This window comes from Laccaria bicolor, genomic scaffold (genome assembly GCF_000143565.1).
Source record: "Laccaria bicolor S238N-H82 LACBIscaffold_53 genomic scaffold, whole genome shotgun sequence".
In the NCBI taxonomy this organism is placed as follows: domain Eukaryota; kingdom Fungi; phylum Basidiomycota; class Agaricomycetes; order Agaricales; family Hydnangiaceae; genus Laccaria; species Laccaria bicolor.
Genome location: NW_001889924.1, coordinates 281,244 through 292,698, shown reverse-complemented (window position 1 = coordinate 292,698; position 11,455 = coordinate 281,244). Strand labels below are relative to the sequence as shown.

Sequence of the window (11,455 nt, the reverse complement as noted above, 5' to 3'; positions counted from 1 at the left end):
CAATGTTGAAGATGCTGCAAATAAAGCTCCAGAAGAGTCAGTTGCCAGGTTTGAAGAGAAATTTGGCAAGCAACTCTTCAAGAGAAAGTATCCTCCCAAGGATCATGTGTATTTTCGAGGTATAACAAACTCATTTACTCATTGACAATAGATTAATTGCATTTGACAGATATGCAAAATCCCACAAGTGACTGCAGTGAACTGCTGAGGAAGACAGCAGCCACCTTTTCAGATGATACACTGTTACAGCTGTTTCTTACAGTGCAGCAAAATAATGTGGCTCTGTCAATTGAATATGCAATTAAAAGGTAGTTGCTTCATTTTGAATTATATGCTGGTAAATTGCTGATTATCTAGAATAACAGAGTTGTCTTTCCAGGTTGGAAGTTATTCAAAGAAAAGAAAGAGTGGAGGAAGATGGTTGAGAACATACTGAAGTATTTTCCACATATGGTATGTGGACCTTACTTGACTGTACAGTGGTAGAACAAAATAATATATATGAACAGGCGGTAAGCCAACATCCAGTGGGCCTCAAGTAGATGCTAATGGGATCATGCTTTTGTTATAACAGTGGGTGAGTCAGGATCTAGCTGGCCTTTCCTGCCCATTGCTGACAAGAGCATGCTCTGGGTTTTGAACAGACTGTAAGTCAGGATCTGGCTGGCCCTTCCTGCTTGTTGCTGACTGCAAGAGCATGCTCTTGGTTTTGAACAGAATGTAAGTCAGGATCTGGCTGGCCCTTCCTGCTTGTTGCTGACAAGAGCATGCTCTGGGTTTTGAACAGGATGTAAGTCAGGATCTGGCTGGCCCTTCCTGCTTGTTGCTGACAAGAGCATGCTCTGGGTTTTGAACAGGATGTAAGTCAGAGGATCTGGCTGGCCCTTCCTGCTTGTTGCTGACAAGAGCATGCTCTTGGTTTTGAACAGAATGTAAGTCAGAGGATCTGGCTGGCCCTTCCTGCTTGTTGCTGACAAGAGCATGCTCTGGGTTTTGAACAGGCTGTAAGTCAGGATCTGGCTGGCCCTTCCTGCTTGTTGCTGACAAGAGCATGCTCTGGGTTTTGAACAGGATGTAAGTCAGGATCTGGCTGGCCCTTCCTGCTTGTTGCTGACAAGAGCATGCTCTGGGTTTTGAACAGTATGTAAGTCAGGATCTGGCTGGCCCTTCCTGCTTGTTGCTGACAAGAGCATGCTCTGGGTTTTGAACAGTATGTAAGTCAGGATCTGGCTGGCCCTTCCTGCTTGTTGCTGACAAGAGCATGCTCTGGGTTTTGAACAGGCTGTAAGTCAGGATCTGGCTGGCCCTTCCTGCTTGTTGCTGACAAGAGCATGCTCTGGGTTTTGAACAGGCTGTAAGTCAGGATCTGGCTGGCCCTTCCTGCTTGTTGCTGACAAGAGCATGCTCTGGGTTTTGAACAGGATGTAAGTCAGGATCTGGCTGGCCCTTCCTGCTTGTTGCTGACAAGAGCATGCTCTGGGTTTTGAACAGGCTGTAAGTCAGGATCTGGCTGGCCCTTCCTGCTTGTTGCTGACAAGAGCATGCTCTGGGTTTTGAACAGGCTGTAAGTCAGGATCTGGCTGGCCCTTCCTGCTTGTTGCTGACAAGAGCATGCTCTGGGTTTTAAACAGGCTGTAAGTCAGGATCTGGCTGGCCCTTCCTGCTTGTTGCTGACAAGAGCATGCTCTGGGTTTTGAACAGGCTGTAAGTCAGGATCTGGCTGGCCCTTCCTGCTTGTTGCTGACAAGAGCATGCTCTGGGTTTTGAACAGGCTGTAAGTCAGGATCTGGCTGGCCCTTCCTGCTTGTTGCTGACAAGAGCATGCTCTGTGTTTTGAACAGGTGTAAGTCAGGATCTAGCTGGCCCTTCCTGCTTGTTGCTGACAAGAGCATGCTCTTCAGTTCTACAATTTTAGAAGGATCTGGCTGGCCCTTCCTGCTTGTTGCTGACAAGAGCATGCTCTGGGTTTTGAACAGGCTGTAAGTCAGGATCTAGCTGGCCCTTCCTGCTTGTTGCTGACAAGAGCATGCTCTGGGTGTTAAACAGGATGTAAGTCAGGATCTGGCTGGCCCTTCCTGCTTGTTGCTGACAAGAGCATGCTCTTGGTTTTGAACAGGATGTAAGTCAGAGGATCTGGCTGGCCCTTCCTGCTTGTTGCTGACAAGAGCATGCTCTGGGTTTTGAACAGGATGTAAGTCACCATCCGACTGTTCTTCTCTACTTGTTGTTGATAAGAGGGTGGCCTGTGTTTTAAATAGAAGGTAGGTCTCAGCTTTCTTCTCTTTTCATTTTGCTAAGAAATGATGAGATTGTCAGTTCAGTTCTACAATTTTAGAAAAACACTTATGAAACTCCACTTGTTCAAATAGACAGTCAGTATTTTATTGTTTCTTCCAATATTTTTATAAAAACCAGTAGTATTGACTGAACCAATTACTATTTTTAGGCAAAGGATGTCCTCGATCATACAGACTGGTCCTTGGTAAACCTTCACTAGCTTCACTGTGTAAATGCTATTCATTATTCTGACCACCACATAATTCTATCCAGATTCACAATACCAAATCCTTCAAGGACATTGCCTTTCTATGTATTGGTGTGTCTACTCTCATTTATGACCACTCTATCATAACTACTATTTTACTGCTCAGTGACTGCTATCATTGCAGAGCACTCTTTCTTTCTGTGGAAACAGAATCCTTCAAAGTCCACTGCCCCCTTTGAATCAGCCATGCAAAAGTTCAACTTGTCTGCTGATGTGGCAAAAATTAAAATTGCCATCAAGGAGGCCTCTCGGCTTAAAACTGAGGACCAAAAGAAACAGGCCCTTGTAAAGATTGCTATGGACAATCGCCTTCGTGAGTATCAATATTCCAAGTCTTTCAAGGTCTTCTCATTTATTTGATTTTAGCTTTATAAAAGTTTCAGCCCACCTTGCCAGAATTTCATAAATGCAGCACATGTCTCTAGTTACCACCCATTATGATGCACCTTTTGCCTTGTTGTTCCCAAAAACATAGATTGTGTCATTTGAGTAAAAGAAAGTCAAGGATGGTAATTTCTTTTAAAGTCCACAAGCTTTTCATGTTCTCAAGCTTCCACAGCTTGAGGGTGCCCTTGAGTTGTCTTCACAGTGTATGTGTATGGGAGTTCAAAGAGTTGTTAGAGGGGGGTGAGATGATACATGATTTACGTATTCTCTAAAGTCTGTCAGAAAAACACAAAAGATACAGATACATATTCCACATTGCAATGTATTCACAAAGAAAGAGGAGTTCTAAGTACCAACAGTGGTAAAAAAAATACAGGTACAAGAAACGACGGCTAGCAATGAGGGAGGACTGGGGAGGTACAGATGAAGGGAGAGTGGCATCAAACTCAAAAAGACGTAGTCGAGTCGACCTCAATAGTCGGCACGATGCTCACAATAAACTTGAGGAAAACAACCAGATAGAAATTGACCCTCATCCCCTCCACCTCCTCTTCCTCAGCCCCAGCTTGAAGCTGTTGAACGTCCTTGGCACTCCCAGACGACTTTCAGCTGAATGGCCACTTCTTCTCTTTCTTTGGGGTGTCCTTCCCCGAGGGTTTACCATGCTGCGTGAGCTGTTCCTCGACGACACTGTTGTTCATCCTTTCTATTACCTTCTTCATGATGCTGGCATGTCTGCATGGATGCATGGAGGCGGCTTGGAGAGAGGCGGAGTGGATGAATGGTTCAATTGTTACTGTTTTCTGGGTGTGGTCTGCTGAGATGTCTTGGAAGATTTGGGAGGGGGTGGGGTGCAGTTCTATTGTTTCCGTTAGCTAGCGTATTAGAAAAATGGGCAAAAGGTGAACCTCATCGTAGCTGATCAACCAAACATGTGGGGTCTGATAATACTTGTCATATGTGGTCATTACATTGTACGTGTGGACGAGGTCTTTACCCTCCCCCATGTAATCCATATGGACTCCAGTGGACTCCAGTGGATTCCAGTGGCCTTCTTACCAGGCCAGATTGGCTGGCAGAATGCCCAGTCCACTATGCCCGCTCCAAGAATACGGCAAACACTAGTATACGGACTCATCTACTTATCATCCACTCCTCGTCCAACATGGCCTTGAGTTACAAAGGTACGTCTCTCGAATCTTGAGCTTTTTTAAAATTCTTACAACGTAAAATGTGTCGGACTTTTTTTTTCTCGGTTACAACCGGCCGGCGTTGCAATCAGGTAAGAACGCCGGTTTATTCCCAGTTGCAACGGATTTCAACCGAACACGGTCATTGCCACGGGGTTGACTCCTGCCAAGCCGGTTGAGATCGGTCCATAGTTATTGATACCGATTTCAACGCGGATTGCAATCTTATCTTTTGAAATCATGTCATGTAATCACCACTTAATATCTAGTTCTCAGCGTCAAGGTCAATCCCCAAGGCCCTTTCGAGCGGCTGCCAACTGACTACCTTCGGATTGGTTGTTGACAATGCCAACTAACTTTCACGTGTAAGTATAACTGTCACTTTCTCTCCGTGGAAGCAACTTGTGAAAAACGAGGATGCAGCGTGCCTTATCCGTCAAGCTCTCCCACTCATCGAAGCAATCTCACGAGAATTCAATGACGCCCTTCTCTGGCCAGCATATGCACCTTACCTCACATTTGAATATCTCCTCGCGCAAACGACAACTTGGGGTCCAGGGATCTTCAATGATCTTATCAGAGAGTTGACGAACGTTGCGAGGGGGGAGAGGAGTGATAAGTTTTCTAGCTGTTCCGGCACATGGAAAGTTCGTGGAATGGGTGAGGTACTCAAGGGAGTGGAGGAAGCATCATGAGCGATAACGCGTGCAACAATGAGCACGTCTCGGGTCGAGAACCAGACTATCGGGATATTAGTAGGCTTGGCACAACGTGCAATGTGTTCAGGATCCCCTCAAAATTTATGTGCGTGCTTTCTTTGCCTATCGCGATCCAGATCTTTCTGCTAAACAACACTTGTGTATTAGATTCGTCGTGTAACGATACAGGAGTACCCAACCGATCAATTTGCAAAACAGTTACGGCGCACGTCTCTTCTCAGCAAGAGGACTGGTGGCAGGAGATTGTCAACACGCGAAGTGCAATCGGCGACCTTCCACATGAACTTCATGATCAGGTCTTGCAGGAGGTTTGAGTGAGGAGGTGCGGTATTACGTGCTTTATGCAGGTTCAACGGAATTTACTTTGGGCGGGCTTCTAGGTTCCACATGCGATCGCAAATATGGCAAAGGATCCAGAGAGGGTTTATCCGTACGATGGTGGTAGAAAGTTCCGGCGGTAGTGGTGAGCATTAGCTGAAGCGAGGACTGTGCAGCCTCTGAATACTGATCAGAACTCGTCGACACCCTCCCTTCATTTCCTCCTCGGTGAAGGCGATGCTCTTTGAGCCCGTGGGACTGTCCGACAACTTTGGGCGCTTGTGTGGCTGGCGTGCAGACTGTAGTTGGACCACACCAAGGCCGCTGATCCTATCCTACTTTGTGGCCCGAGATTCCAGCCTCATTGATTTCATGCAGCGCATATGATGCACAGGCGTTGATGCCCGAGTATTCGAAGCAACCAGTGACGCTTGTGAATCGACACGAAGCCAATTTGTATCATTTCCCTCCCAGATTTTGCATGCAATATCGGTAGGTTCTTCAATTTCTTGGTTGGTGCGAGTTTCTGACCAAGGCCATTATATATTAAATGAAAGACAGATTTTTCTATCCGCTCGAAAGAGCAGGGTCGGAGCCTTGACATCCGAAATAATGTACGCCTCGTTGATTATACCAGTCCCTGCCTGACATTGTTCCTTCACACTTACGTAGTACTATGCTCGGCATGCTATGAAATGGCAGTGCATTCAATACACTCACCGGCCATGCAACTTAACGGCGACCAACTAGAAAATACCGGCGCCTTGCTGTAGATTACGTCAAGGTATTGATAAATACAGAACCCCGTCCAAAATTCTACCTTCCCCATTGACGACTCAACCTCACCTTCAAGCTTACGCCGCTGACAGACTCCTTTCAATATGCCTCGCCGCCAAGTCCAACCTCCTCAGTCCAGTGGCGAAGAGTTCGACTCTCCATCCAGTGGCGAAGAGTTCGACTCTCCATCCAGCGGATCATCGAGTTCGGATGATTCTGGCCCCGAGAATGATCTCCTTTCTCTTGGTGGAGCGGCACATGTTCTGGCTGTCAGCTCAAATCCTACAAGAGAAGAGTATGACGAGGTTCATTTCCCCTTTGTATTTGAAGTTCTACGTTCACTGTAAAGTTTAGGCTTTAAAAAAAGCACAGTTATTGTGTGGCAAGCGCGACAAGGAAGTCCGTCAACTTCGTGAAGAGTTGGCGACGATCAAGGTCAACCAGCCGAAGCGCTCGCGACATAGTCAAGGCACCAGTGGGTATCCTCCAATTATCGCGAAGCATGAAGAGGAGATCGCGTCGATTGGTCGAATGTTCAGCCTCACCTGCGAGATGTTCCTTCCTAACGACTACAATACGGTCATTATCAACAGTTCTCGTCCCCAACAGAGTCTTGTCAACAGCCCCCAGAGATATGTTACAAAGGCAGCTGAGGAAGCCGGCGTTTTATCGGAAATGTATGAGACGGTTCCCGAACGCTTTCATGGTTTGATGAGAGAGCACAGTCAATTCGGGGTCTTGGTGAGTTTTACAAGTCTATTACTTCATGTAACAATTCTTACAACCTTTGTAGTTTTGCAATAAACACCGTAAAGTTCGCTCAACCTTTCTCAAAGAGCTTCGCGACAAGATCATTCCGAAGATATTTGGCGCTGAAATTCCTGATGTGGCGAATCAAATTGGTGCCAGCCACGCTGCCAAGCAGGCGAGCAACAACAACTTCCGGGAGCTTCTGCGTTGGGACATGACACGAAATAAGTATCCCAAGTTTGCTCCCATCTTATATGCTGCCCGAGAATCAGACAGACGCCGTATCGATGATCGAACTAAAGTTTTCATGAACCCTCAGCTTGTTTTGGTAAGTTTTACATATTTGCATGCTGCATCGCTCACTCGCTATCAGGCTCTGAAAGGTTTGTTAAATGGTGCTGCGTCAATCACAAAGGTCGGCAAATACGCGAAGCCAAAAACACGTGCCGCCTTATGGGGGCTTCTTGGTGTGACACCTGGTTCTATTGCCAGCATCGCCATTCTGGTACATTTTAAACTCCTTGCCAAGTGTATAACTTTCTAATTGTTTTCTTCTTTTCCACAAGGTTCGTTTCATCTTCTCTCCTGATCCCGAGCTTTCCGCTGGGAAGGGAGCTGTCACTGGTATCGACTACAGCAAAGATTTCAGCTCGTACAAGATGTTTATTATTCAGAAACTCGACACCCCATACGGGAAAGCACTATTCGATCTCTACAACCAGATCATTTTCGGTTCGGCTACAGTGAATACGATCGCAAATGATCTGGGAGACGGGGACGAAAGCAGTGGCATCGAGGATGCAACCAATCAATTCGACACACTCTCCCTCGCCCCTCCTGAACTTGCTACTCATGGTAGTATCGAACAAGATGCTCTCGCCACTTCCCTTCCCGCCAGTCCTAACGTTGAACAAAGAGTCATCAGCGCTGGACCATCGCAGGAGCACAGCCGTGGCAATCGGGTGTCTGATGTCGCACAGGAACAGCTGCTTTCAACAACACATCATGCGGCTCCATCTACGTTGGTCACACCAGAAGCCAGGGTTGTAGAGAAGTCAAAGAAAGGGAAGGCAAGGGAGAAGGGACCTGTTCAGGACACAGCGGCGGAGGTTGTTGAGGCTGTACCAGGTACTCGCAAGCCTCGCAAACCACGCGCGCGCAAAACTTAGTTACCGCTGTCTGTAGTTATGGATGCCTTCAATTTCGTTTCTTCACTGTCACTATTCATCATGTACATGTAAAGGTGCGAAGCGCATCAGTGTACTTTAGGGTGCAAGTCGCTCTATTTACTGTCGAGAACCAATTGCTCCTTATGTTAACCCGATATCTAATGTAAATATATGCCCCGCTGGTAAAGCGGTAACTATCGATCACTGACCAAAGGTAAGTAAGACCATAAGCTCAAGAGTTCGAATCCTGGCTGATGCAATACCCTACATAGGATAAATAGAATAACACTACAAAGTATAATAGAATACAATATAATAGACAGAACAAGTACAATACAATACAGTAGATAGAATAGATCACTACAAAGTCGAATAGAATACTACAGTAGCGTACTACAAAGTCGAATAGAATTACGGACTACAAAATATATAGTAGACTTCAAAAAATTAGACTACAAATTTCTCATCGTTCCACAATTACAATACGGTTGTGAGCGCAGTACACATTATTGAAATTTGGTTAGGACTTGGTTGAAACGATGGTTTGAACACAGTCTCAATCAACCACTCTTCGGCTGTAACCGGTCCGAACAGCCACGGGTGATTGGATCGGTTGGAACCGGTAGTAACCAGCTGTAACCAATATTAGAAAACTCCGACATGGCCACCCTCAGATGCCAATCAGGAAATCTTGAGACTCTGAATTGACCGTAATTTATATGATTTATACAGAATTGACCGTAAATTACACACAAATGACTGGATTGTGACTTTTGAGAGAATTGACAGGATTAAGTAAAATAAAACGGGCACCGATTAATTGTGCTTAATTGATGATGCCTAGCGCGCAATTGACCATTCATTTTATTATATTGTACCACAGAATTGATGCTCTTTTTCACGCAATTAGACACAACAAAGGAGAATTCAAGTTGAAGAGTGCATTGGATGGCGACTGACTATACATTATAAACTACGTAAAACACAAGCCAAAGAAATATCTTGTTCGAAGTGCTAGCGCCTTCCCTCGCAAACGCTTCACCCTCCTTCCTCCACTCCCATCTCAAATGCATACCACTCCTCTGTCACGTTGATCCACTGTCCCTAACATCGTGTCGCAGCCCATTCATCTGCCCTGCAGTGCTGGAGAACACCGCGTACATGTTTGCGCATACAGAGGGTGGGGCGGTGGGATTAATCGTACCTGGAGGTGCTTTTGAAAAGAATTTAAGAAAGGGGGGACGTAGACATACCCTGTTGCACAAGTGGTGGAGCGCCTGAGGTTGATCAGCTAGCTTTTGTCGCGTCAGGCTGGGGTGGGGTTTAGAGGGAGAGGAATACATACCTCGATGGCCAGCGTTTTGACTCTGACGAGACCCAAGGCCTCAAATAGTTATAACATGGCCGTTCAAGGGTGTCGTCGTCATTGTCATGTCCCGTAATCATCGCCCAATGTGGCAGTGGGCGAGGCGGTGACGTGGCAGTGGTTGGCGGGCGTTACGATGGCGGCTAAGCAGGTTGTAGTAATTAGCGAGGGGAAAGAAGGGAGGCTTGTAGGGCTTACGCCGTGATGTGCTCACCTGCACTATTGTGGACGGCGATGACGGCATGTGTCGTTGCCGTGTGGACGATGTGGCACATCCAGAGGGGAGTGTTGACGTGCCACGTCATCTTCTCCATGCACCGTCGATGCTCGTGAAGCTGGCACGGCCCTAGCCATGGTAGGCGCTCACGACGTAAGGCAGTGGTCACGAAGAGTGGTGACAGTGATGGGGATGGTGGTGGGAGGAGGAGAGTGGGGATGAAAGACGAAGTAGAGTTCTGTTGATTTCAACAATCAACAACGTCACGTGTATCGGAGCTTGAACTGACTTGGGAAGAATTACCGCCATCCATTCCACAACCATAACCACCCATGCGTCTTGACAAACACCACGAATAGGACGTGGCCACCAAGTCTCGAGTTCAATGAGCACGATCAGGATTGCGAGCCTCGTGGAAACAAAGCCACAACATGACTGGAGGGAGTACCCATTGCGAGCCGATGGTGAGGACTGCAACGAAGGCAAGTACCCCAACCCATTGCGCTCTCATAATGCTGACTGCCCCACTTTCCACACCACCTCCACCTCTGCTGCTGCTGTTGCTGCAGTCTGCAGTCCATCTGCCACCTTTTTCACCACCGTTGGCGCACCACACACAGCGGTTGAGAAACCACACCGGCTTCACTACTGATAACGCAGCCGTCGACAACACTTACGCCCTTGTTTGCTGTTGTCAATGGGGCTTGGGGTCTCACTATAGACTCTGCTGTGGACATGAGCCCACTCCGTCGACGTTGGGATGATTAACACCGAAACGCTGCGACAACGCTGCCCTCTGTAGTTAATTAATATAGAACCTCAAAATGTTAGTAATAGAATCCATTGAATCATATCCATATGATCACCTCCAACTAAGTTGATTTAAATCTCAACAGATAACTAAGCCACATGGGGTTTTACCACTTTTCAGGACAAGAGTGAACAATGTAAATTCTGGTTTTTCAGTTAAGAAGAATTGACGGGAATTTATGAATGATTGTGCACAATCGACATCTCCATTTTCGATTGAGGAGAATTGAGAAGAATTTACCAACAATTGTGCACAACACGATTAACCAGCTGAATTGTGCACAATTGTGAGTTTTAGTTTTTCCTGATCAGTGTGCGTGATGATCAAGTGCTGCTCAAGGCCTACTCACAGGCCGCCACTCTGGAAACACACACAAGTATTCGTACATCGGTGTAAACCAGAAGTCGATGAAGCAAACTTGAACCCACCATAATCGCATAGCTTCGACCCTCCTTCGCACTCCCTCGCCCCTTCAGATACTAATCCTGCCTTTCGAACTTACATGCCCGACCCTAACAGTGTCCCCGGGTGCAGAGCTTCCGCACGGAACCTCCAAAGTTTCCCTTCCACCTCAATACCCCATTCCACTTCGAATCCCTCGTCTTCCACCTCAACTGCCTCCACCCCACTTCAAATTCCATCAACCCTTCATCCCTACCGTCATCCAGACCTCCCTCTACGCCTCGGACACAATAAACTCTGCCTCGTCATTTCCGCGTGATCGCCATGCGAAGTTCTTCATCCACTGTTACCGTTGCAGGAGTGTAGCGTGCATGGTAAGGGCGCTGTTCTCTCTTTGTAGTCTTCAACGTTGACTTCATCTTCAAGGGTGCCATTCACTCCTGTTACCGTAGCGTGGCCTCGTCGAATTCGTCTTCGACCCCACTTCGTCGAGTTCAACTTGAAAAATAATGGAAACCAGCATGACAGACTACGCCCACAAAGCAGCCGCCACCGGCTCCATCTACCTCTCTAGCATCTCTGAATACGACCTCTACTGCCACTACGTCCCGGGCCTCGACGAAGGCCTCTTCCGCATCTTCTTAGCCTCGATAAGGAAGCTCCTGGCAAGGCTTCCAGCTCCTACTCTCAAACTCCATGGGCCTCCATGACTTTCGTGAAGATGTCGATCAGCAACGCTATTTCTAGCCCCGGGAGATTTTTGGGAAGGAGGAGTATGGGTTTCGGGAGATAAAAGACCTTTAG

At 47.0% G+C, this 11,455-nt stretch overlaps 4 protein-coding genes across 4 annotated transcripts; 3 read left to right on the top strand and 1 right to left on the bottom strand.

Moving 5' to 3' along the window:
* Positions 1–171: 171 nt before the first annotated feature.
* On the top strand, positions 172–436 carry LACBIDRAFT_312642 (uncharacterized protein; the record flags this gene model as incomplete). The annotated part of the gene is made up of 2 exons (XM_001888286.1): positions 172–308; positions 358–436. 2 exons carry the CDS (start codon positions 172–174, stop codon positions 434–436), a joined length of 216 nt encoding a protein of 71 aa, XP_001888321.1.
* A 14-nt stretch (positions 437–450) lies between these two features.
* LACBIDRAFT_333625 (uncharacterized protein) lies at positions 451–2,951 on the top strand (the record flags this gene model as incomplete). The annotated part of the gene is made up of 31 exons (XM_001888285.1): positions 451–453; positions 510–512; positions 575–577; positions 645–647; positions 718–720; positions 788–790; positions 858–860; positions 930–932; positions 1,002–1,004; positions 1,072–1,074; positions 1,142–1,144; positions 1,212–1,214; positions 1,282–1,284; positions 1,352–1,354; positions 1,422–1,424; positions 1,492–1,494; positions 1,562–1,564; positions 1,632–1,634; positions 1,702–1,704; positions 1,772–1,774; positions 1,842–1,843; positions 1,902–1,965; positions 2,047–2,049; positions 2,117–2,119; positions 2,189–2,191; positions 2,259–2,261; positions 2,370–2,372; positions 2,447–2,482; positions 2,551–2,596; positions 2,652–2,858; positions 2,929–2,951. 31 exons carry the CDS (start codon positions 451–453, stop codon positions 2,949–2,951), a joined length of 453 nt encoding a protein of 150 aa, XP_001888320.1.
* A 3,089-nt stretch (positions 2,952–6,040) lies between these two features.
* LACBIDRAFT_333624 (uncharacterized protein) lies at positions 6,041–7,855 on the top strand (the record flags this gene model as incomplete). Its single annotated transcript, XM_001888284.1, has 5 exons — positions 6,041–6,241; positions 6,309–6,677; positions 6,730–7,014; positions 7,060–7,191; positions 7,253–7,855. 5 exons carry the CDS (start codon positions 6,041–6,043, stop codon positions 7,853–7,855), a joined length of 1,590 nt encoding a protein of 529 aa, XP_001888319.1.
* Positions 7,856–9,284: 1,429 nt separating this feature from the next.
* On the bottom strand, positions 9,285–10,680 carry LACBIDRAFT_333623 (uncharacterized protein; the record flags this gene model as incomplete). The annotated part of the gene is made up of 6 exons (XM_001888242.1): positions 9,285–9,364; positions 9,436–9,676; positions 9,887–10,083; positions 10,116–10,234; positions 10,599–10,609; positions 10,678–10,680. 6 exons carry the CDS (start codon positions 10,678–10,680, stop codon positions 9,285–9,287), a joined length of 651 nt encoding a protein of 216 aa, XP_001888277.1.
* Positions 10,681–11,455: the final 775 nt, after the last annotated feature.